Below are 27,019 nucleotides of genomic sequence, written 5' to 3'. Positions count from 1 at the left end.
CAGAAAACGTGTTTGTAGCTATAAAGAAATTTATTTGGGGATGAGACTCTTCACTACTAGAAGCCAGACTCTAAGCTGGCTCTCAGGATCTAAATCACACTTCTCTTTGGACAATAAATTTCAAGTCGCACTTACTGTCCTATTTTTCAAAACGGAATGATGATGACCAAAAAATAAGCAAAAACTATGACCTAACCGTGTTAGTTTCAGCTGAAGCCATCTTCCATCAGAAACCATAGGATCTGATACAACAAAGTTCTCCCTAGGGATGTTTATGAGTAGAGTAGCTCAGTGCTTTGTGTACTAGTACTGCTGTATTTTGTCTCGTATCAAAAAAGAAAATAAAAATAAAATAAGTTTAACTGCATGTGCAGCCTCAGCTCTCAAAGCGACGCCACCTGCTTCACTGCTCACCTGGAGGCAGCGGCTTCTCTTCCCTTGGAGAAAAAACAACAAATAAAGAAAAACAACCCCCAAACCAAACCATGACCACCGGCAGGCTGGTTCAAAAGGAGCGGGTTCCTCCCGAGGGCTGACGCTGGGCTGGGGTTACTCCTTGGCATCCTGCTCCTCTCCCTCCTGGGCGCCGTCCTCGCTGGCCTCTTTCTCCTCTTTGCTGCGCTTGTTCTTTTTGTGCTTGTGACGCCGATGACTCTCCCCCTCCTCGCTCTCGTGCTGCTTGCTGCGGGGGGGCAGAAAGGGGAGAAGAAAGTGACACCGGAGCCCGCGTCAGCGCAGCAATGCCAGAGAGACCCAACCACACCGGCTCCGCGACACGCACGGGGACAGAGCGCTTTGGTCTCCGATAAACAGGAGCCATCACAAGTGCTGAGGGCATCACGGTGCCATTGAAACGCTTCGTCGTGTTTATGTGGTATCAAACATGCTGAATTGAAGGCAGGTGATGCAAACGGCTGGAGGTGGCTTCTGGACAGCAGTGTGGGCAGGCGGCACACCAGACAGACTGCTGGCAGAGTAATTTTTGGATAGTTTTTATAAGTAACATCTCTGTGTCCTTCCCCACTCCTAAGGGAGCTCTACTGATTTGGTCACATCTCAAGCTTTAATGTGAAAAAGTGAGGCTGCTGAGAGGAGGAAGAGTCCTCAATCCGAGCGGTGTTTGAAGGTTTCACTCCTCTAAGCATCTTAAGGAATCCCTGGGTCCCCAGGATCACTGCAGCTAGAGAAATGTGAGTTTCCTAGTGGGAGGCAAGTCCTGCTTCTACTTCTGCTTATGCATAAATGACTTGGCACTTCATTACTTTTGTGCTTTAAAACTCCTCTATCTCCTCACCCAGAATTGTTTTCCAGATGCAGCTGGATGGTTGTGGATGTTTATACAGCATGTATATGTGAATGTTTAGACAGCATTTCTGCCATGTGGGAGAAATCCCAGCCAGAAGTACCTGCGCTGAGGTGGTGTGTGCCCCCCACCGCAGCCAGCTGTGCCCCCCACCGCAGCCAGCTGTGCCCCCACAGCCCAGGATCGCATCTGTCTCCCCTCAGGGACACGGGGAAAGCGGGAGCTCTGGTTTTGCTCACTCTGGTCCTTGGCCCCTCCTGGGAAGAGATTTTCTGCAGCTTCTCAAACATGCCATTATTTTTCCTCACAGGTTGATAACCAAGTGAGGTCTCTAGAGCAGATAGTGATGCGAAGGTGGCAGAATTAAAACAGAGCAGAGAGTAGAAGAAAAAGTGGATTAAATTTATCCCAGGAAGACGGACGCAGTGCAGACACTCAACTCCATGAGTGGGGACAGAATCAGATGTAGAGACAAATTCTTAGCACAGCTGGGAGACCAGTTTGGCAGCAGAGACACCTGACTGGCTGAACCACTGGCGCCCTGCCTGAAAAGCTCCTGGCTTCGAGTACTTTTCTGACTTGTTTAATAAACAGTTTCATAGTCATTAAAATAGAAAAAAAAAAAGAAAAAAGGCTGCTGCATCTCCTCAGCACCTTCAGCCACCTTGTGGACAGCAACGTGGTGGTGGCTTATGCTTATGCTTGAGCAATGCAACTGTCCTTTAATATTTAAACAAGCGTCAGTGATTTCCTTCAGACTGCTCAATTTGCAATAGACTGGAAACAAGGAAACCCTTTCATCTCTCTGCAAATGCCTTAAATGGGCTCAAACCTCAACGTGCCTCAAGCAGGGACTCTGAATGCACTGGAAGTGGCCTTGAACAGAAAGTATTGCTCCATTTGGTTGAGTTAACGAACACTTCCCTACCCTTTTGAGCAAGACAGAGAGCAGCTGTGCATGGTTTAAGGAGCAGAGGAAAAGTAGCTCCTTCCTGCCCCTCGCAACAGCCCAGTTCTGTAAATGAAGCTCTCAAGCGGATTCTGACACTTTGAACTCCACCCTGTTCATGCAGTCAGGTATCTAACACCAGATTTCAACTCTGAGCAGAGGAAGCTGAGAAATAACCCTGAAAGCTGTTGGCTTGTTAGTCTGGGATCAGTTCAGCTGCCATTTGTTTTGTATTCCATTTTGACTTTGGTCCTGGTCTTTCTTCTCATCACTTTGTTTCCAACCCTTCAGCAATAAGTTCGTCCTTGAAAAACTTACTCATCTCCTTAAGGATGAGAACAGCCTCCTGCCTCCTGTCACTATGTAGGAGATTTTCTGATACTAATTTCAAAATAAGGGTAGTTACTTACAGAGCTGACATGAATTTCATTTAAAAGGATGAAGTAAGTTGAAGCACCAAAAAAACAAGCTAGTCTGCCCAAGTGATTGCCAGGATGTAAAGTGACCCAGCAAACAAGCACTGCGTCACATCTGAGAGCAGAGCTGGTACTTTGCTAGAGAAATGCTCTCATAGGAAGATCATCTGTAGCAAACACATTTTCTCCAGAAAAGCTGGAGTTTTAGAACATTCTGCTCTGCTCCAAAAGGGTTTCACCTTTCTCCAGATCCCCATCAACCTCACTTGGAAGCACTGGGCACGGAGCTCTGACCATGCGGTGCTGAGCCTCCTGCTCCAAGAGGAAATTTCAGATTACAGGCTGAAGAAAGCTCTTCTGCTCAAGAACATGTAATACTGAAAGCTGATGCTTCTGTTATGGTTGTGTGTTTTGCTTTGGGTGTAATTTCTTAACAGTGGGAGTTACGCTGCTCTGATGTGATGTTTAGCACAGGTTAACCTCTCCTTTTCAATCAGTGCTGCAATTTTCTTGGCAGCAATTTGACATGCTGCCAGCTGCCTTACTAAGAGTTTACAAACACCAAGGACTTCTCTCCCTGTTACACAGTTCTGCCTCCTGCCCAGTTAATGTGCCCAAGAGTGCTTGCTCTGTCTGGGCGTCACAACTTGGGACACGAGCAGGTCACAGGAAGCCAGTATGACCTGGGGTGACAGTTCACCCCGAGAACATCAACCTTCTCATCTGCAGCTGTGTTCCCATCTCCAGCCCAGTTCAGCCCTAGATAGCTCTTACCGCCTCGAAGACTTATGTTTGCTGCTCTCCTCCTTGTCCCTGTGCCTGCGCTCCCGGTGACGATCCTCTCGCTCCCTGCTGCGATCTCGACTCCGGCGGTAGTCACGCTCGAAGTCGTAGCTGCGCTCCCGGCTGTAGTAGCGGTATCGTTCATCATCGCTGAAAAAGAAAAAGGAAAAGTGAGGCAGAGGAACACACCACTTGTGGACCTGAATGTCAGGAGCCATGTTTACGGGGCTGTAGAACCCCATTCCTCACCAACAAAACCTTTTATTCTATCAACAGGTTGAGGTGTTCGTGGTGCTCTTGGAAACATCTGTAACAATAAGCTGCTGCTGCTTTTTGAACCCAAACTGCAACCCAGTCCCAGTTTCTAACCACAGTGAAGTAACTTGCCTATTACATAAGCCCAAACAGTTGAGTTATCACGGTTTTCTCCTGGCCTCTCGAGTCAAGGGTTTACAATATTTGTTCTGCGGATTTGCTAAGGGAGTACCTTAGGAGCAGGCATGTGGCCAACGTCTCAGGGCTTTCACCCGCACAATCCGTCTGGAATATGTCCAAGACATCCAGCTACCTTGTTTAAAACCAACAGAAACATGGTCCTCTCATCACTCTGCCTCCCTTGGTGCTGGACGTCACCTCGCTGCACTACTGTCCCCGACAACCTGTTACACTAAGGGAATATTTTCTTCCCCACAAGTTCAAAAACTCAAATTGTGAGTATAGCTGACATGGTCTCTCTGCCTATACCCAACTACCTGCACCTCATTCAACCCACACTCAGGAGTAAGCATGACATACCCCGAATTCAGACACAGCCCACACTCCCCTCTACATCTCACAGTCCCTAATCAACTTCTGAAAGCCAAAATCTAAAGGGCTATCAAGTCCGACTGTGGGAAACAATATTCAAATTCTGAGAGAATGGAAGCCTGAAACATCTTCCTAATGCTCACGGAAGCAAGCTAGGCAAGTAATGTCCAGTATCAATCATCTGGGAGTGCTCCACAGGACTCCACTAAGCACAGCTTTGGCAAGCAGGATCTCAGAGGTCAGTGTGCTCAAAAGCGCCCAAAAATGCCAACAACGTGCTCAGGAGAGCTGATCACAGGACTAAGCGTGGGCTTGCTGAGGAAGTGTGGGAGTTTGAGCTCTTCAAACTGTACCAAGTTTGTCTTCTGTTCCTCCCCCTCCACCCACAGTGCCCACAAACTCTTAAGGGAAAAAAAAATTAATGGAGGAAATAAAAAGGTTAGGAAAATGTTGTCCTATTTGCTCACTCCCTGGGCTGGGAAGTTCCCCAGCAGGCAGCACCTCTCTGCCAGGAATGCGCATTCTGATCATGTTTTGAATGACTTAGTATTTCTGAGCCTGACGCCTGCAAAACACCAACGCTGCCTTTGAGGAACAAAAAAGTGATGGGTTTAGGAAGAATCTTTGCAGCCAACCTTCACTTTAGCTCTCTAGATCAACACTGGGAGGCCAAAAGCCTCCTTTCCCTGGTGCTCCCAGCGCTGCTGTCGCCTCAGAGCCGGCCAGTTCCTAGTGAGGTGGTTGTCCCCAGCAGCACCGGCAGAAACGCCCGGTTAGGATTTCCAGTTAGTGGCTGACTCCTGGTGAATGGCACTCCTTGCCCTGAAAGCCTCTCCAGGAGAGCAGAGCAAAGCAGGGGTGGTTCTTCCTTTGATCTGACAGTTGCATTTAGAAGACAAGAAGCAGCAGCTTCTCTGGCTGATGTTTCACACTGAGCTGTGAAATACCAAGTAAACAGAGAGGGGCTATTTCATTTACTGGCCTCATATTACAGGTGGGAGAGCAAGAGTAACTGGTTCTGCTGGATTTAAACAAAAAAGCAGACATGGGAAGCCAGCCAGTGACACTGGCTCCTAGTTTATCCTCTAGTTATTGATCCAAAGTATCTCTTCCCCAGACATTTCAGAAAATTAAACTGGTAGAATCCCATTCCTTGACCAAACACCTTGTGCTCCAGGGCAAGGTTGGAGCTCCCTACTGGGTAGCTGGGAGCAGGTGGTGACAAAAACCAGCACTCACTTGTTGTATTCACTGGTGGTCGGAGTGCGGTCTCGGTCTCTCTCCCGTTCCCTCTCCCGCTCCCGCTCCCTCTCGCGCCTGGAGCCCGAGTACTCCCAATGGCTGCTGCTGGAACTGCTTGTGCCTTTGTCCACCGTCGTCACCCAGGGCGTGTGGGACGTGGAGATGGGTGGGTAGCTGATGAAACCTGAATCTGCAGTGAGAGAGTGGAATTCTTGTTCATCTGGAGCATTCAGAGCATCCTTTCTGTCCCTCCCTTTTCAAAGATACTGTCTGGAGATACAGCTGAACCCAAGGAGTCAACAAGGGCCCAGCTCCCTTCTGTCCTCACTCTCCCTTTTTCCTTGCAGCAGTTTGCTAAGAACACGTGGACACCTCTTCCCTGTGGAAGAAGCAAGCAAGACCAGATAATTACAGACATCACTGCAAAATCTCCCCAGCCCCTTACACGGCCTGTAAATGCAAGCGCTATGCACTCCCACAGCTCTTGCTCTCTATATAAGCTGGAGAGGGACTTTTTACAAGTGCATGTAGTGACAGGAGAAGGGGTTAACAGCTTTAAACTGAAAGAGGGGAGATTTACATGAGATATAAGGAAGAAAGTTTTCACCACAAGGGTGTTAAGGCCCTGGCACAAGCTTCCCAGAGAAGCTGTGGATGCTTCATCCTGGGAAGTGTTCCAGGCCAGGCTGGACGGGGCTCTGGGAGACCTGGTCTGGTGGGAGGTGGCAGGGCAGGGGCTTGGAACTAGGGCTCCTCCTCCAGGGCAGGAGCTTGGAACTAGGTGATCTTTAAGGTCCCCTCCAACCCAAACCATTCTACAATTCTAGGATATGATTCTACATCCATCAGCTTAAGAAAAGCCTGAACTACCAAACACCAGAGAACAGAGACATAAGCAGTTTGTTATCTTCAGTGCTCACCTGCAGAGTTGTACCCAAACGGAGGAGGCTGCCTGTTGTTGTAGCTGGCTGGCTGGCTTTGGAGAGAGAAAAAAGGATGCAAGTCACTACCATCAGTGACCACTGGCAGGTATGTCTGTGCTGCAAGTTCACCCCGTTTTTTCTGAAGGTCTGTGGAACATCCTCATGGGAAAGCTGCTGTTTCAGTGAAGCTCTGTCACTTCGCACCGCAAACTACTGGAAGTGCATACAGGTGCACTTGCTTTGCTACAGCTTCTGAAACAGCTGTAACTCAGTCACTTCTCCCCTTCACCCCTCCCTTCTGCACATCAGGCAGGCTTCCTGGGACACCACCAGCGCTTACAAAATACCTGGAGAACCTTCAGAGAAAACATCTGCAGTAACATAACATGCATCAACTACTTTGCACTAGACCTAAGCACACGCCTAGATTTTATTGACTCCTTCCAGTGTCATGAACATGACAAATCAAGGTAAATGCACAGAGGATTCCCCATGGACCCCCCACCCCAAGCCATGACCAGGCTGAGTTACTGGCTCTGATTTTAGACCTGTCCTCCACCCTTCCTTGCTACAGAGCAGCCCTGCCCATGGCTCGGCCCAGGTGTGGTCTTACCCATCCAAGGTTGGAATGAGGAGAGCTGGTGGTGGTGCCAGTGGAGGCGGGAACAACCCTACACACAGAAGCGTAAGTCAGCACAAAGATCTCACCGTTTGACATGAAGGAACAAGATTTTGTTGCTGTTCATGGTTAAAAGCAGTTAAAGCATCTTTTGAGTCTAAACAAGGCCCTGTTTGAAAGGGAATCATTTTCCTTCAGGGTTGTATTTCCTACCAAAATTAAAACCCTACAGCTGTGTTAGTTCTGTAGGGGCATGGAAAGGAAAATAAAGGAAGAACTACTTTCTATTTTGGCTTATTCATCATAAACATAAGAGTCATTAAGGACTAAACATTAACCCTTACAGTCCTGGGGAAGACAGAAAAATCTGGTTCTTGCGTTGTGGACACATTGCTCCATTGATTAAAGTGAGCACCTTTGTCTCTTACAAAGCACATAACATAGCAGTCACCCGATTTTGTTTGTTTTTGAAGAAAGCCAATCCTCTGAGCACATATCCATTTAAAAATCATGAGAAGACACATGACTAATGATGCAGAGAGCTGTCTGAAAGGTCTGACACTATAAAAATGGGCCCAATGTCAAACGCATGAAGAGTTGTTATACAAAATCACAAGGCCGTATCTTCAGAAAGCAGAATTAAGCAGAAGTTTATGAGGGCCACTTCCAGAAGTGACATAAGCCTTGGAAACTAAAGTCTTCAACCCTGATCAATGTGCAGGTGAGAAGTATGTGCTAACTGCTCCTACACGAACTTCTGAAACTTGCATCAATAACTATAAGCAACCATTATTTCTATAGGCAGTTACCAATGCCAACAAGAACACCCATTGGCTTGAGTTTGCATAAAAATTCCTCTTTTCATTATTAAACAAAAGAAAAGAAGCAAGCTATACTGATATAAAGGAGACAACTGACTAACTGCAGTCATTTACATTAAAGCTGGCAGCTCCAGGTTCCAGTCAATGGAGACTGAGCCAGCAGAGTCAATGAAACTTTGGGCCAATTCATCACCTCTTGCTGGGAACACCTCAAATGGGTCAGGAGAACCTCACCCTAGAAGCATCTCACTGCAAAAAGAGGTAAGCTGAAGTCTCCAGCTCAGCTGGCGGAGATCTGTGCTGCAAACCCGCCGGGGGACACCTCTCACTCTTGGGTGCTTTTTGTCCTTTTTTTCCTAAGATCTTCCAATAAAATGCAACGCCTAGAGCATTTCAGTCACACTTGCTCATCAAGCGCAAGTATTTCAAAGTGCTACTGTTATAAGCACCCAACTCTAATGGAGGTGGATCATCACCATAATTAGCAGGTATTCTCCCTCATTTCCCTTTCCAACCCAGTTACCTGAAGTTCCTTGCAACAGCCTGGTCATTTCGTCCACCTCGCTCCTCCCAAACTACTTTAGTCTAAATGCACTTGCAACTGGGCGCTGCAATGTCTGCAATCAATAGCACTTTGCATCCAGTTTCATTACGATGTATTTCTTCTAAATCCAAGTTTATTATAATATTATTGTACATTACGAGAAGTATGAAAAGCGACATTTTAACAAACACAGGAATTTTGTCCATCTGAGGGACAGCCCAGTATAGGTTTTCCATATTTCCATTTGAGAAGCCTGGGGCAGAGCATGAATACAAACGTACGGACGCACAAGCTGTGAATCAAGTCCAACACGTCTGACACATGGTGAGGACAAGCACACTGAGTCCAAAGTGCTTTGGGTGCAGACATTTTGCAAGTACATGAATCAAATATACAGTAAAACACAGAGACAGTGGCCTGACTGCACGTACGTGGTCACCGTCAGCCTTGGATTTTCAGATGTACATCATCTGCTCAGAGCTATCACTCCAGTCTGCTACACAAACAGTGAAATTTGTGTCCCCTGGAGTAGGCAAAGTTTCCAATAGACAAAAAAAAGTTACAGCTAGAGGAAACTCAGCTTTATAGCAGCTCTGAATTAGTGGGGCTCTTAACTTATGCACAAGATTGGTTGTTAGATTTTTCTATTACTATTCACCATCTTCATCGCACACCAGGGAGCAAAGGCTTCTGATGGAAATGGCATTTGTTCTGCTCAGTCTCACACTCCAAAATTCCTCCACAAAGCATCAATTTGTCACTCAGACTTCCACTGTGCAAATGCCATAACAAGAACTAAACCATTTCAAAACCAACTAAGTGGCTGTTGCCATCTGAAGCTCTCCATTTCACTTTCTAGATTGGTCTTCAGAGATGAAACAGGATAGTATTAAGAAGCCCTGCAGATTTATATTCAGGTCCAGAATATAAGATAAGCAGCTGGAGTTCAACGCTGCACTGGAGTTTATTACCCTTAAATTAACTGTGCTCTAAATGGGTCTTGGTGTCATCCTATCTTGTGTGACTTAATCCAAATGCTCAGACACGGCCACCTGCACACCCACAATCACTGCTGTTATTAAGCCCAAGCGAAGACCTACCTGGAATAGGACCGGGCGGTGGCAGACCTACGGAAACAACAAAACAAGCAACACAAGTGAGGACAACAGGTAAAGGTGTAATCTCTGTAACTGAAGCTAAACCTAAAAGCACACTTTTGAATAAACTTCACATAGTTGAGCAAACGGACCAGCAGAAAAATTGGTGCTGTTAAGCAGTAATTAGCCAATAAACAATATCATTTTCCCAAATGGTGATCTCTTTTATATTTTAATTCAAAATGTTAGCGCTTTCTTACACTGGAGAATTCTTTTTTTCCTAGTGTGAACAACAGAAACAATTGATTTGGCCTTCAAAACAACCAAAGGAGACAAAGAAGAGAACCTGCTGCAGATGCCAGGGTGTCCTTTTGCTTGTCCATTTCTTTTTTAATGTCAATCATAACTGCATAGTGACATCAGACACTCTGGTCAACAACCAAAATAACGAGTGAACAATTTATCTTGATTTTGCCAATCATTTTAATGAAAGGCAGGAGGAAAAGCTACCAATGTCCACCAGAAACTACCGCAGTAATAATCCTCCTCAGATTAAAAGCCTTGATTATATTTTTTTATTCTGTATCTTCTACCAGTGCAAAATACTGCATGAGGTGCTCCTGGTGACTTCTCACAAGTCTGGCTGCTCCCTCAGGACCAGGGAAGCCCAGAGTGTGGCCTCTGCTTCAGCCTCGATGTACAGTTAAGCCAGGAGCAACAGAGGCACAGACATGGCTCAGGCTGGATCAGAAGATGCCCAGGCTTAGGAAGTGAAGACAGAAAAAGGTGTCTTACGCTGCGGCCACTACGTCTGTTAATGTGCACTGAAAAGGGTCAAGAGAAAAAAAAAACGCTACGCCCCCTGGAAAATGCTCTGCATGAATCAATACCATTAAACTAAATAGTATTCACTGAAAATAAAAGTTTCAGAACAAATATGAGGCCTTGGTACTTATTTTAAAAATGTTCTTTAAGCTTCAATGATTGCTTGATGCTTCTTTTATCTACAGTCATGCTTAATAAAGCTATAGCTAAATGGAAAGTTCCATGCATTCACGAGGTGTTAATGCCTACATCTTATTATTTGCAGTCTCTCAGAGAAAGCATATTTGCCGCTTTCAGTTGGAAAATTCTTTGTTCTCTCCACCAGTATTGCCCTGAACTGCCTGGAGCCCAGGAGGACTACTGGCCTCCATGGTGCAGATGCATTTAGAAACTTCCTGGAAACTTGGGTTTTACATGCACAGATGAGACGATCAAACAGTTCTGTAACATGATGCTCAAGACAATAAAGAATAACATTAGGAATTTTGCCTCAGCTATCTCACTGGGTTCCAGGACTCAGACTCTAAGTGCAGGGGCAACGGGGATCCCTGCAAAGACAGGACTCGACAGTGGCTTCTCAAGCACCATGTGCTCTTACCACGCTACAAACCCATCTGGCTATTAATAAGAGCGCACAAACTTGCAAATGCTGAGGGCTGACCACACCCAAAGGGCTAGAAAAGCATAGTAAAGACCTAATTTATGTTATATATATTTTGCTTTTAAAACAAAGCACAGCTCTAACATCTGCACTGGACACTAGCCTCTCGTAGGAGCAGTACGAATCATCCTGCAGTGGCAGTTGGTACAAAAAAATGCACAGAAACAAACACTGAGAGACACGAATTGTGGTATTTCAAGGCATAAACCAACCAAGAGCTGAGGTGGATTAAGAGGAAAGTTGCTTGTTAGAACTGCTGTTGCGGAATTGCCAATTCCAGCATGATCCTTGAAACATTTGGAATCAGCTGTAACCATGCAGGATCCTGAACCAACCAGCCCACTGGTGTGACACAGGATGGCAACTCCTGCGTTCTCAGCTTCCTCCACAGATAAACAGGAACCCCTTTCACTACACTTATCAATAAAGCAAATGATCAGTAGCACCCAAAGGCTCTCTCATGGAAACAAAACCTAGAGGGTTTTTTTTTCAAGGAACAGCTATCATTTTTTAAGTATTCAATGGCAAATGTTAAGTAGGCTGATGGAGACACTCAACAAATATTGGCCAGGTCTAAGGACCTGTTACCTGACTGACTGACCGTCTCATCACATTTAACCATTAAACCTTTGATTTGCACCAAGCCTGGGATGTCCTAACTTGCAGGCTCAGACTGCTGTTATCTTGCTGCGTGAACACGTACCTGGCGGATGCAGGGGAGGTGGCACAGAAGTAACGGGTGGAGGAGGGTGGAGGAAGTGCGGTGGAGGTGGCCCGGCGAGCGGGGGAGGCGGTGGGCCTGCTGGTGGAGCGAATGGCTGTTGCTGAGGCGGCTGTTGGGGCTGTGATGGCTGCTGGGGCTGCTGGGGGGGTTGTGGTTTACTGCCGTGGTCTCCAAGGACCTTAGAAAGCAGAGAAACGAGAAGAGAGCATCTTAATCTCTTCGCTCCTGCTGCGAGGACCTCACCGTGCTGGCATAAAGGGAACATATTGCCAAAAGAGGCAGCATGGGGATACGTGGAAAGGCCAGGCTATGCTGGGATAACATCTTTTGGGAAGGAAGGAAGGCTGATCAAAGTAATCAATACACTCAGCAAGGCATCTTCTCTTATGCAAGAAGAGCAGTGAGAAGAGATTCTAGCTGTCAGACAACTGGGCAAGGCAGCTGACAGTTCATTGTTACAAACATATTTTGTTCACAGAACGGCTACTGATAGAGGTTCCAGATTAAAAGCTGCCATATTTGAGGGTGACACAGTAGTGCTTCCTTTTTTAAACCAAATTCATCTCTCCTGAGAGCAGCGAGAGGCCAAACTCTGGTCTAGATTGTGCCTACGTAGGTCAAAGGAAGACCAGATTCATACCTCTCTGACAAAACCATATCACACACCTACTACTGCTGAAGGAAAGAAAAATATGCACATATCAGAATGACCTGGAAATAACAGGTTCTCAAAGTCTGTAAGTGGGAGGAACAACAACCATTTCCCAGCAAATGCTTTCTCTTAGGCAAACTCTTTTTTTAGGCCATCATTGACAAAATTTGGAAAATGGACCACTAAAAAAATAAACAGACCACATAAACACATGTGAAAACAAAACCAGGATTTGTGTCTAGAGAGGGGAATGGTTCCATATTTGGGTTTTTTTTGGTGAATTAGGAGTGGTTGGTAGGAGGAAGGTGGTTTAGAGTCCTCAAAGCCTCCATAGAGCACCTTTCTACCTGGAACTCAACCATGACATTATATTCATACACTGGACGTGCAAGATCAGAACCAAGTCCAGCTTTAAACCCCAGGCTTTTATAAGGGACAAGATCCAGTAACCTGAAGTCTGAAGCATGGGCTGCACCTAACGATGCTTAGACTAAATGTTATTTTACAGTAAAAAGAAACACAAGCCCCAGGTTGAAGTCCTTCACTGCAGGACTGGAGATTCCAATCCGACAGTGGAGGAGAAGGGAATAACCCACTTAAGAGCCTCCCAGCTACACGCCCCAAGGGATACTTTGGGAGAGCTGATGAGAAAAGGAGCTTGGGCCTCACCATTCTGATGGGAAGGCTAGACTTTAAAAGATAATCCCCAGCTCCTGGCAAGAAAGAGCTTTTAACACAGAGATTAATTCATTCTGCAGAAGGGAATGATACATGCATATGCCTCTATGGGCTTGATAAACTACCTACTGCTCTGCAGGCAGAAACAGTGTTGTGGGAGGTCAGGAATGCACAGATGTTTGCTCAGGGGTCACTAGAAGTGCAATAAAAGGAGAAATTTGTCAAGAGGGCACAGAACATTTACCTGAATGGGGTTTTCCTCAGAGGCGTGCTTATCACGACGTCTTCCTTCTACTCTCCTAATTGTGCCTGCCTGGCCACCGATCACATCAATTGTCCCACCCAGCTTCCTGGTATAAAGTAGAGGCATCTTTTTAGGCTCAAAAACATCAGAAGAACAGTCTTCCCCACTACTACACAGACTTCTCTTGTACATTCTTTTCCACCAGGGCCAAATGTCTAGAGGCAGCACTCAAAGTGGACAAGAGGCAGAGAAATCATTTTTCACTTTTGAGTAATTTGAGCTCTGTCAGCAGGGGTGAGTTAGGTCTCTCTTGACACAGAAACATGCTCCAAAGAATCCCCACAAACGGGTTTAATAACAGGGATTGCACACTCTGGTTCCAAGCTGAAATCCTTTACTCACGCTCCAGATTTGAATAATCATTCCCACATCAGGCTCCATGAAAGTGCAGAATACTTATCAGGAGAAGCCTTTAATGTTATCGGCCCAGATTTTTCCTACTTTCTGTCCAATCTCCCAAGTGTGGCTGATACCACTGGAGTTATTCACAAATCAGATTCTCAGACACTTTCCAGCCCACCTCCCTGGGGTCTACTCTGTTTCTAATAAAGTCAAAAGTTTTTCCACTGTCTTCAGTGAAATCAAGGCTAGATCCTTGAAAAAAAAAAAATGTTGATGTAGCCAAGAAATCAGTCACAGAACCTACAATTTTCATGTTCTTTTATATCCATACTCAGGTCACTCTTCGTGGAAGAACATTTTTATAGGAGCTCATTGTAGGGTCACAAGTAAAGGTTTGTGAGAGAGAGAAGCACTCTCAACTGAAATTTAAGAATCCCTCATCTTATAGTCACGCAACAATTGATTTGTGTAAGTAGGGTCTCAGACATGTTTTCCTGCAGTTAGGACAGAAAAACGTCATCACCTTTCCAAGTCAGACTGCAGAATTTTCCGTCTCAGTAGGAAATTTAGACAAAGTGGATATAAAAATGCTGGCTAGTTGGCAAGATTTCTCACTGCAATCTGCTCACTTTAAGAAGAAAAACCTCAACCCAAACAACCCATTGCTAAGTCTGTGTTTTTGGTGCTGCTGCAGTGTATAAAGATACTTGTTCTGGTCCTGACTAAAAGCTCTGCTGCAGGAACAGAGTCTTTCTTGTGCATCAGTATTTTCAAAATCAGACTGCGAGTTAAAAAGGGCAAAAATGGTGTATAGTTACAACAGCATCAGCTTCATTTGCAGTGGTGTAAATTTTCAAAAATCTCAGGAGATACACATAACAGCTGGAAACAAACCTGACTGATTTCATGGTACTACGAAGGGGGACAGAAATGCCAGCAAAATGCTTAAATGCAAACAGACTAAGTAGAGCTTTAAAGCTTGTAATGAAGCATATAGCTGGTTCTCTCTCAGACAAAGTGGAAAGTTGGAATGCTAGACTGATTTCTGCAAGACAGGTGTGCAGAAGATGTAATGTGAATAAAGCAATAGAAACACACAGACCCTAAAGCTCTGGCTCTTCTGGTTTCACATAATTTTGGTTTTCTGAAGCTTTTGATAAAAAACCATCAGCGTCATAAGGACAAAGCAGTTTTCCCAGCAGAGGCTGTCAATCAAAATGACTCAATTGTTTTGCTTTGTCCAGCCTTGTGGATCCTCTCTTTCACAGGAAAATATAACTAATCAGCATGCATCAAGCAATGTAGCATGCAGGTTCAGAAACCAATAGCTCCTCTTATCAGCTGCCAAAAATGTAATCCACTTCTGCTTCAGGAGACAAAGATTTCCATCGTGGGAGTAAGAATAAGCCAAGTAAGCATAAGGAACCAGCAACGTAAGCCCCCAAAGCTGAGGTTTTTTGTAAGCCCAGAGACTCACCCCTTGAGCTGGGAGATAAGTTTCCCTCCCTGTGCAGAACTATACTGAGGACATCACTGAGAAGAGGTAAATGGGTAGGTAGGGGTTGCACAACCCTCTGAGGAGCACTGCTAAAGACCACAATAGCTTCCTGTAAAATTAAAAAGCTGCTTTTGTTTCAGGCTCGAGGAGATTCAAAGGTGGCCCGGGGGGATCGCAGCTACCCCTGTGAAAAGCACAGCGCAGCCAGGCTTCATGCCTGCACCATCTCTTACCTGTTAGGAGGAGGCCCAGCCTTCATGCGTCCTCCCACCAGAGCCAGGAAGTCTGTTTTGAATTCTGTTTTGATGATGTTGTTTTCCACTTCTTTTTCAGCATTTCCTGTTCTTCCCTGCTGAACCTACGGATGGAAATATATAACACATAGGTTTAATGCTCTTTCAACTGAATGTAGCATCAAAGGTTAACTCTCAGCAAAGGAAAAGGGCTCCTTTGAAGAACAATCAGAGGGCACATGCAAACAAGCAATCTATTCTTCAGTCGAGGCAGCAGATATTTCTGTATACTAGCTGGCTATTCAGCCTCAGCCTGCTGTCTGCTGCCTGCTGCTAGAAGTCCAAAAATTTAATAATCTCATAACCTTTTTCATTTAGTCCTGAAATCAAAACTGGAAGTATTAATATGTGCTGCGTTGACTCATTGGCTGAAGTTCTGATTAAACACTGTTGGCCACCTAATGGATTCCTGCAAAGGCTGATGGTCAAAGCTGCCTCCAAGCACAAAAGGCAGCCACACAACCGCAAGAGACAATAGCAACAAGAAAAACAGCCATGGATGCCCAGCTCCCCTCTCTGCACCTCTCACATCCACAGGACCTATAGCTGCGTGGCCTCCAAGTCAACTGGAAATTCACCTGCTATTGTGGTGGTTCAAACCTGCCGGGCAGTTGGAACTGTTTGTTCCGTAAAGAAAAGATTTTTAGCAGAGAGATTTAATTCTTAAAGATATATTTTTGTATTTCTCATCCCTGAAAGAACACAGAACAGTTAGGTATCTTCTGCTCTTATAGTCTCATTTCTGTGATTATAAAACAAAGCCCCACTTTTATCATAGCCATATGCAGGAGTAACAGGTCACCTACCGTGATTTTGTTTTCAGTGCTGATGGGAGGAGCAGGATCCAGTCCAAGTTGAAGCCGTCGCTGCTTTTCACAATAAGCTTTCCATGTTTCTTCATTGAATCCATAGTTAAAATAATCAGAAAGATCAGCACCTGACAAAGGGAGTAGAAGTTAACATAGATTCTAGCAGATGTGCGTTCTCAAATTGTCCTTTAACTGCTTAAGAATACAAAAATCTTCTAGAGAGCACAGCTTACTCTTCATTCTGTCAGAAAGCCACTGTGTGCCACAGCAGAGGTGGCCGCATCTTTTGGTGGGAGGGGGACTATACCCTGAACAGCAGTGGGACCATTTGGGACTTAGAATACAGCACGTACACAGGCTGTTAAAAGAGATGCTTGCAACCACTTATCCACCAACCAGATTTTTTCAGACTGGCTTCTTGCAATTGTCCAAATGAGTTAAGTGCTGAGAAGAGCACGGGAGTGATGGTTCTAGGTACCACCAGAAAAATGGGATGGTGCCACAGAACCTTTTTCTTGGTGGCGTTAAGCCGACACATTCCTCTCCTGACTATCACTGCCTCTGCAATTTTGAGAAGAGATTCTGGGACACATCCATTATGTGAAACAGGGCTAAAGCGGAAGGTTTTTTATTGATACATCTCAGACTAGACAAGTAACTACAGTTCAGCCATGATTCCAACTATAGCCTTCCAAGTTTGTTATCCGGCTTCTGTGAAATGCCAGTTCAGCAGGAGCACTTCTGAATAAGAGAGGCGGCTGCAAACTGCTTGCCATGAAAATGTAGATGTAGAGGGAGAAACACAGCTGCAGTTAACGCTGTGAGGCACCCCTCGCAACAGGGAGCAGCATGGAGCATCTCCCAGCCCTGCCGTGGTGTCCCACAAACATCCCCCTCACACAGGTATTCCTAGACAGATCGATTCTAAAACAGGGAACTGAAACATAAGCACTAAGCAAAACACTCTGACCATGCTGAGCCTGGATCTCTACAGCAAGGTTTAAGTTTATCTCCTGTGCAGGCCACTCTTCCTGTTGTACCACCCAAATATGCAAATTTCACCACAGATTCAGCAACATGGCATTTACATATCTATTTTATCAGCCTGTATTTCATCCCTCTGTCAGTTCTTCCACACCGTATTTCTTCTTCCTCTCCCTCACCTAAAAGAGATACCAGCTTGCCAAACAATTAACTGTACAGGATATAAACCTGAAAGGCTGCTGAGTAAAAACATACTTGACATCTAAAATAAACTTACAGACCACACCTCTGCAGACGTCTTCCCTCTATTTGTATTCCAACACTGTTTTAAGGCCAGCTGGCTTCATTTTGGTGCAAAGATGTCAGCATGACAATGATTTCCATGCTTTATCTCTAAATTCCACTTCATTATTTTCCTTCTAACTTATTTTCTTCCTAGCCCCCTCTTTCTCACTTCCTAATCAATGGCAAATCCCCTGCAAATAAAAGGCTATGCTTTCTATTATGTCCATACTATCTACTCTTCATCACAGAGTGTTTTAGTGCTGGTTTGACATCATGTCACATCGACATAGTTATTATAATAGCACTGTGAGGTACTCCGATGCCCTTCATTTCAGGTGGGCAAGATATAACAAAACCACTCCACAGACAACCTAAAAGCACTACTTAGCACGGCAATATTTCTGAAAGACAAAGAAAGTACAGGGGCTAACGGGGAGAAGAATTATTTCTAAGAAGAGGCAAGTGGACTTTTTCCTTCAGTTAACATTTTATCATAGAACATTTCATGAGAGTAGCACAGCAGAAATTTGGATCTCTGGTTCCTCCATTTACTTTTGTATCAAGTTCGGATGAAAACCACAAGTTTATTCCTAGCATCCTAGAGCTGTCACCCAAGAGCTGCTTTGGAGAATTAACAGAAATCCCCCAATACTAATCAGGAAGACAAAAGAGACTATGTATATATTAAAACCTGCTGTGCAAAGTACTAATTTTCTGGACACAGTCTAGACAATATCGTCCAGAAGAAGTAAGTGGGGACTGCTCACTCATAGTTGTGGACCCAAGGGCAGCATCTAGCTGAACATTAGGTAATGTAGCTTTTCTAAAAGAAAAATCCTAGCCTTCCTTGTCAGAGTAGACAGTGTTTTCCCTCCTTTTATTCCATTGTTTGTAGCAGGAGAATTCAAGACAAAAAGACAGCTTTCCTATGATGACATGTGCTCATATGGTAATTCCCACCATCGTTGCCCTCTGCAAGGAGTATTCTCCTGCAGAAGAGTGGACATCCCTGGGACCCAGACGAGAAGGGTGCATGGGGGTGACTCTGAACTTGGCCATGGCGAAAGAGAACAAGCTGCTGTACATGAAGAGGCGACCACACGTCAACAGCCAAATCTTCATCCTACTCAGTTGACTTTAAAGCCAACAAACATTATCACATTGGTATCAGTGCAGTGTTTTCTGGAACTAGGGAATTAATAAAACAGAATATTAAAAAAAAATAGTTGCTCCCTTTAGGGAAGTTAAATTAATAAAGTAAAGGTAACCCAATTTTAGGCAGAAGCATGACCTGGTCAATAAGTAAGTGTCATTGATTATCTAGACAGGCAGAGGCTGAGCGATAATTGTTCTGACTTCCCTGTTCCCTTGCAGCAATAAATGGACAAAAATTACATGTGAAATGAAAAAGAGACAACTAAAACTACAGCAAATATTTACCACAAGAAACTGTGAGGCCCCACCTGGTTTCCTCCATGGTTTGTCTTCAAATGAATCTAAATCCACTTCTATAACAGGCAATCCATTTATATTCCCTGCGGCATCTAAGTCAATACCTTTGGGCTGCAACTTGGCTTTGGAGAGAGAGAAACCGTTACTACTTTTAATGCAATGCCTTTAATCCACTAATTTGCTGAGTAAATTACTCCAGTCAAAAATAAAGCACTACTGTGAATTAATTGCTGGCTTTATAGCACACAGGTAACCACAATCAACTTATTAAGAACTACTTCAGTCACTCTATAAATGAATAGCCAGGGTATACAGCACTTGCAGTTGAATAGCAGAGAAGCACATTTCAACCCAGATTGCTACTAGACAGACAGAATAAATTATTAGAGCATGCAGGAAATTTACCACAAATGAAAACAAAAAAATCCTCATGCAAAATATTTATTTTTCCCTCCAAATATACACACATTTTCTCATGGTAAAGAGACTTTTCCAGGATCAGTCTGAAGTGGATTGTGTGCTAACTGGAGTCAGCAAAAATGTGTTGAGTACAGAATCTTCAAGGGGAATTGGTCTTACTTTCCCAATCAGAGGATAAGTCATTTGCATAAAGAAATCAATGGAAGAAGTATATGAAGCCCATGAAAGGACAGTCTCACATATGAGGAAGGACAGAATCCAAGTCACAATATACAGTATAAATGAAACTGAATGGTGGGGAAAAATGTCATCTGCAGAACTATGTTTATGTGATACTCAACCACAGAGTTTGCTTCTTTTAGTATCTTACACTGCAAGCAGCTCTGTCTACTGACCATAAAGTTCTTCTCCAGACAATTTAGAATGTTTAGCTCCAGTGCACAATATAGTTTAGAAATACTCTGTTTTTTTACTATAAAAGTAAGAATCTATGTTAGTTTGTTTGTTTGTTTTCTAGTTTAAATAGAATTTTAATGCACTTGTTCAGTGATGGGTAATCAAATCATTCCATTGCATCCTGGAGCCCCAGACTGTCCTAGCAGAGCTTGTCTTTAGGAAACGCACTTACTATTCCTAGTTTAAATAAGATGCACTTATTTGATACCCTTCCAAAGAGAAACCAAGATTTGCAGCTGCTCCAGCTGTCCGTGCCAGGTAAGTGAAATACTGCAAAAGGTAAAGGGTAAAAATAACAGAAATACCTGAAGCAGATGCTCCATAGCCTCTACCCGTTTTTAAGTTTAGATTCATAGGAGTTCCCCTACATGGAAAAGAATCACTACATTGGTATTTGAACAAATTACTTGGTTGAAGGTTTTCATGCAAAATATATTCAAGCCCTGACATCCTTCAGAAGGTACTTAGTTCACTTAGGTTTGTTCATGCCTCTCTACCATTTTTAATATTAAGTCTCAACATCTTAAAAGTGAGATTCATTGTCACATGAGTTTCTCTAACCCTACAGAAACCCAGCGAACACACTTACTGACCAACAACAGAACACAAGAGGATTGTCTTGAGCATGAAGGAAAAGGTTATTTCTAAGAGTCGTAGTTACCATGCTGCCCAGGAACGTACTTACTATTTAAATGGAACTGAGCAACATGGAATCACAGCTGCACATAGATCACAGAATGAGGAGAGAAAGGTAGGAGAAGCAGATTTCAAAAAGGATGGCTGCAAAATCTAGCAAGCTGCTAACGGATGGAGCATTGCTACTCGGAGTAATCCATCAGACTGAAACCACCTCTACAACAAGAGAAGGGAATTATCTGTAAAGTGGAAAAATCAGAATATGCTGCAAAGCACACTAAGTCATTTCCTTAAGAGAAGGGCTGCTAGCAGCAAGCAAAAATGCTGTCTTCTTATTTTTATTCAATGCAAATGAAGTACAATTTTAAGCTGGTGACATAATTTCCTGGTTTGCAAATCCAGCCTCACCAGTTCCGAATCACAAAAAAATCAGACAGCTGAAAATCAGTAAATTCACCACTTATGCAAATTCTCATTGATACAGATTTTGGTTCTTTATGTTTTCACAGGTAAGTTAAATGTAACTTCCCACCTTTGATTTTGCCAATAAAGCACATTAATTATTTGCTTAATTTTCCAATAGCAGACCCATGAATTACCATTCCTATTTTACAGATGGATTCTCCAACAAGCAATTGCAGGATAGAGCTGCCCATCAGCTTCCAATCCCATTCCAGTGTTCTAGCCATTACTCCCATTGCTCCCAGAAGACAGATCGGTTCTTGTCCCCATGTTCAATCCCAAACCCCCTAGAGCCACCTCAGATCAAAAATCAGCACCATAATCAGCAATACGTACATGTACGATGGTGCTCCTGTTTTAATGTTGCCGATAGTAACTTTCACGTCATCATCATCACTGTCGCTATCGCTGTCATCTTCATCATCTTCACCGCTTGGAAGGGCCTAGCAACAACAAAAGCACACAGGAGCTCATTAATACGTACCGTTGATAAATTTCCCAGGATGGAAAGCCAAACTTTACAAAGCTTGTATGATAAAGGACTATTAGAAAGAATGATTCTGATACAAGGATGTAACTTTCTACTACACTCCAAGGCTATAAAAAGTTGTGTCTGGAGGCAAAAACCATGGAATTAACCAGCTTTCAAGATAAATAGACAGGTGCCCACAAAGAAACTGCTGTGTCCTTTGAAGAAGTGACCCTACACAATAATCAGGATAAGATTTGCGAAGATAGGGAAGGTTTAACTCGGTTCTAAGAATGTCATCATGTCCCACAGTTCCTCTCCCCTACTCTTTTTGAAAGAGCTAGGGCTTTTCTGACACATCTCCTTCACAGGTCTGTGCTGAAAATATACAATCACAAATAAAAATCACCAATGCATATCCACCAGGCTTCACCTAGAGAACCCTGGAGCAACTATTTTCTCACCACAACTTCTGTGGTAGGAGCTCGGCTTGGCTTATTTAGCACACTCGGTCCCCAACTCACTTTACATAAGAACTTTACAGCTGCCGATTCAACTCCAGCGCAGCACCACTGTTGTGGCAGAAAAGCAGAGGAAGCTTTCCAGATATCCAGCAGTGCAGTTCTGCAAGATGCATGAGCTGGATTAACACCCCACTGCTACAAAAGGGCACGAGGAAGGTGTTCCTATAGCCCTCCCTCCTTTTCCACGGCACATGGGTTTGTCAGAACTCTGCATGAGCCCTCTCGACATTCCACAGTGGACAGAAAAACCCACCAAAAAGCCTGGAGAAAGAGGGGGTGGAAAAGCAAGCCTCTTCCTCCTCCTTCAACACTGAGCCACTAGATTGCATTCTAAAAGGTCTGAGGCCGAATCAAAACTGATTCCCAGCACTTTGGGCTTTCGATCCCAGTGTTTCCCACATCTTACTGACCCTCAAGAAGTCATACTAAATACTGAGCTGGAAGTAACATCACATTCTGCTTTTCCTGCCAGACTGCAGAGCCGGAGACCCTCCTTCATCTGCCTCTTCAGTGGGCAGAAGCAACACTTAAATTTGGGTTCACACAAGGTTGGCTGAGAAGCCCATGGCTGTAGTTACCACTGGGAACTACCAGCACACTCCTACAGTACAAATGTAACGTACTGGGCAGTACCAGTGTCTTTACACTTACATCTTTCTACCCGCGAGTATTGAGAAGCACAAAAATAACTACATCTGCCATTCGCAGTGGAACACGTACATGTTGTGACATCTCTCGGTCTTCGGTGTTGACGGGTCGGTTCTCCTGAGGAGTGTCTTGCAAAGGATGAGAGGGTTCTGCATGTCTAGGAAATGTGACAGATAAAATTAAGTGGACAAGCCAAATCTATAGGTTCAGCTATAAACATTTCTAAAGCATTCGTCCAGGTGACTTTCATATAATGGCTTTATTCACGTAGTGTGTTTATTCTGCTGGCAGTTAGCTCAACTATATGATAACAAATTAATCATCCTTGCTTGGCTTTGCTTTTGCTGGAAAGAATCAGTTTAGCGCTTGCAAAGAGCACCTAACAGACAGCATGGCTGCCTGTCCAAACACCACTCAATGGCTCATTTACAAGTGGAGCCAAAGCTTTCAGCTGTGGTTCAGCACAATCACAACTGATACAAATAGACCATAATAAGCAAAACTTCACTTTTTCCTTAAGGATGCTAATAATTCTACATATATTTAGTAAGCAGTCAGGCCATCTGACCCATAGAAATGAAGAAAAAGTGATTTTAATGTTTCTACAAATGGCTTACATTAATGAACAGTTAAAATTCAAAGAAGAAAAGACATAATTATCCACCCAGTCTTCTCATTCATTACAAATTAGTCCAGATGCAACAATGGTCAGGTTCAAATTTACCTCCAATTAAAGAGCTTGTATACAGATGTTAACATTGTTTATTGCCATTAGCCAAGCAAGAAAGTCAAACTGCTATACACATGCTAGAAACAAGTATGCTAGGTGTTACAAAACTAAAATACAAAGAGAGAACATTTTTCTCTAATGTTGCAGGTAAAACCTAGTAGAACTTCAAAATAGTTCTGTCTTTTCAAAAGAGACAATTAGAATAGACCATGCCCAGGAAACCAAATTCGCCACCAGTACTTTGTGAAGACATTGCTATTAACTTAAAACCCCATGTTGGATAATAAATGTACAGAGATTATTTTAAAAAATAAACATACATGGCAGCTAACAGAATCCAAACACTGGTCAGATTAAAGCCATTTCAGAGGTGGTAAGAAAGAGAGACACCAAACAAGTAAGCCGAAATATCACACTGAGGCAGCTCACAAAGCAGCTACAGAGCATTAAAAAAAAGAACAAACGAACAGGAACAGTGTGAGCAGCTACTGAAGCTCCCACATTAGAAAAGCCCCATATACAAAGAAATTTGACAATCAAGCCAAGATCAAAAAGAAGAGATGAAGGTTCAGCAGCTAACCAAGGAAGCACAGGTCCCATCTTCACGAAGTTCCAGAGGTGGCAGGTGAAGACACTTTAAGTTTTAAAACTTAGCAAAGACATCTAAGGGAACAATCACCCTCTAAAAGTATTTCAAAGCTGCAGACATATGCAATTACACAAGGACCAAAAGATGCACCAATGGAAAAAAATCTCACAGATGGCTCCAAAACCTGTTGCATTTTGTTTGCCAAATCCAAGCAACTCGTAACATTGACCTCAACCCCAGAATTCTCTTAAGAATCCAAGATGACTGAATTAAGGAAGAGTGACAAGTATTACCTTCAGCTTCAAGTCACATGAAGTATCTGTGGGTGTGCATTAAAATTTGTGAATCGGAGTTCAAAGAAACATTTGCTAAGTAACAGTCCTTCCCTAACCTGTTTGCTTCCCAGGAATGAACAATCTGACAGGTCCACAGCCATTATCTGCAGGCAAAAAAATGTCGCAGCTATTTAATTCCCCCAGAAAGCCAACAGAACCCTGTGCATCGCTGATGTCACAGAATCCTGCACAGACTGCTGGTATTAACGCATCCTTTAGGCTAAGGGATGTTAACGGCCACTGCATCCCGTGCTGCACTGATTTCTGCCTCACAGGTAGAGACAAATACTCTGGACAGGCCAGCAATGTATCTCTGGAGCTGCAGCTGTCAACAACATAGCAAACAAAAAGTCATTTTTCTTAAAAGAGCCCAAAGTTCTTCATTTAAGAAGATTCTCATTGGGCAAAAATGGGAAAACAAACAACAAAGAGGGGGAAAAAAACCAAATAAATAAAGGAGAGTTAGCACGACCACTAATACTTTTCCTTTGTGCATCTTGCAGTTAGAGGAGACAGTTGCTTGAAATTCAGATTTTTAATCCTGCTTGTAAAGTCAAATTACATTCAGATGGAAGTGACAAGGAGCAATAGATTTATGCAAGTTAGCAGTAAACTTCTATCTAAACCAAAAGCTCATACTTCTCACAAAGGTCATTTGATGGTTTTAGGTAAAAATTCACCAAGTCTGTCTAAAAGTTGTTTTTGAACAAGTATCCAAGTAGCACAGTATCCATAACAATCTCAGAAATTCCAGATACTGAATTCCCTATGAACTTAAAGAACAATAAATATTAAACTGAACTTTTGAAGGTGCTGAGCACACTGAAGTCCAGTGAAGATCGAGTCTTCTGAAAACCGTTGTTACATTTAAAAATGGCAAGCAGATAATATCTTTGCTGAGAGAAAACTCTTCTGGTACAAAACACACTGCTACAATACTTTCCAGACACAGAAAGCAAAACTGATCATTGAGTTGTCCCCAACGCTTTTATCTGAAAGTCTCACCCAAATCCCATACTTCATAAATCTCCTATAATTTGTTGATCATGTTGAGAATTTAACCTAGGCTCAAGGTTTTTAGCTTTTCCAGGCTAAAGCACAGGCTGCAGTTTTACCAATGCCAGCTCAGCACAAAGGCCAATCCTCAAAGCACCATTTTTTCCAGAGAATTAAACTGGAAGACATGTCTGATTTAAAACTAATTGGGAGAGGAAAAAAGGGCTTAAAAGTTAGTTTGAAGCCAAATAAGTTGACTGATCCAGGTTCACCTTCCAAATCCATAAATGTTGTGCCAGCCCAAGCGTAGTGGCTGGGGAAGACCCCATGGGATAGGAAAAGGATTGGCTCCTGTTTCTGGACTGGTTTAAAGCATTCATGAAGCTACGCTTAATGTGGCTTGATCTTCTGAGGAGCATTTACTGTTCTAATGAATAAACAGTCTCTGGACTCACCCAGAAATTGGTCCATCTTCTTGCTTACCAGTGGTGTCGTCTGCAAAAACAATAATAAAAAAGTAAATTATTCAAGTGAAAGAAAACAAGCTAAATTTAAGCACAAAATACATCACTGCTAGAGAAATACCTCGTATCGCTGAGACACTATAACCCCAATGTTCTCTTTTCAAAGTTTACCTGGAAATTGAGCAACTGAAAAAACTAACAAACAAAACCTCTCTGTAGTAGTGAAGTGTCACACCACTGACACAGAATAAAATCCAAAATGCACATTTTAAGTCTCAGAAGCAGTAATGGCAAACATTGCATAAGCAACTGAAGTCAGTTGTGAAGGTCCTCACAGACTTTTTAACATACCAGGGAAGAAGAAATATAAGAGTATTCTGTTGGGAAGTCTACAAAGAGGACAAAGATGTTTAAATCGAGTCCTGCACTTTCTCCTCAACACACACCCCCCTGTTAGGCCAGGGGTTCACCTGCATCAATCAGGTTAACCAGACTTGGATGATTAAGAAACTGAAATGGTAACAAAGCATCACTTTAACCTCTTTACATCACAGTGTTGCTAAAAGGACAATAACCTCCTCACACTCCCCCCCCTAAAAGCAGCTGAAGCGCCGGGCCCCTCCCGGCTGCATCCCGCTGGGCTGGGGCAGCGGCGGGGGACACCGGGACCAGCTGGGGCCACATCCCTCCTCAGCAGCCCGGGGGCGGCCCCTCGGGCGGGGGCGGGGGGATGCTGGGGGCAGCCGGGTGCTTCGCGTTGCCCCCCAGCCCCGGGCCGGGGCCGGCGGTACCTACCCCCGTAGAGCCAGTGCTCCTCGTCCTCCTCCGCCTCCAGCGCCGCCGCGCCCGGCACAGCGCCAGCCGCCGGCGGCTCCAGCTCGGTGGCCATGGCCGCCGCGCCGCGGGGCTGAGGGGAGCGGGGCGCCCCGAGCTGCCCGCCCTCTCCCGCGCCCGCAGGAGAAGGAAGAGGGGGAGGAGGAGGAGAAGCGGCGGCGGCGGCCGCGGCCCCGCTAGGCTCCCGCCGGGGCCTGAGGCGAGGCGCGCATCCGCTGCGGGCGGCACGGGGCGGGGAGGTCCGCAGCCGCCGGGCCGCCTCACTAAGGCGCCGCCATTGCTCTTTCTTTGGCTCCTGCGGGCGGGGAGGGGGGAAGGGAGGCGCGGAGGAGGGCGAGACCCCCCTGCCGCGGGAGCGGAGGCCGCTGCCGGGCCTTGGCGCCGGCCGCTCCGCCGGTACAAAAGGCGCCGCCGCACACCGGGCCTTGGGCGAGCGCCGCGGCGC

General features: G+C 44.5%; 1 protein-coding gene across 1 annotated transcript; it reads right to left on the bottom strand.

Annotated features, from left to right (window-relative positions):
• Window positions 1-11: 11 nt before the first annotated feature.
• Window positions 12-27,019, bottom strand: LOC309444223 (uncharacterized protein). Its single transcript, XM_082061878.1, has 16 exons — window positions 26,536-27,019; window positions 25,732-25,771; window positions 22,699-22,783; window positions 21,322-21,428; window positions 20,193-20,251; window positions 19,023-19,133; window positions 16,288-16,418; window positions 15,422-15,546; window positions 13,289-13,394; window positions 11,694-11,892; window positions 9,508-9,534; window positions 7,037-7,094; window positions 6,421-6,476; window positions 5,498-5,690; window positions 3,443-3,601; window positions 12-682 (listed from the first exon to the last, which is right to left on the bottom strand). Exons 1-16 carry the CDS (start codon window positions 26,627-26,629, stop codon window positions 550-552), a joined length of 1,683 nt encoding a protein of 560 aa, XP_081918004.1. The 5' UTR covers window positions 26,630-27,019; the 3' UTR covers window positions 12-549.

The sequence above is a fragment of the Streptopelia decaocto genome, assembly GCF_964273445.1.
Source record: "Streptopelia decaocto genome assembly, chromosome: 10".
NCBI classification, from domain to species: Eukaryota; Metazoa; Chordata; class Aves; order Columbiformes; family Columbidae; genus Streptopelia; species Streptopelia decaocto.
The sequence above is the reverse complement of the archived record's forward strand: the minus strand, read 5'-3'. Positions and strand labels throughout refer to the sequence as shown.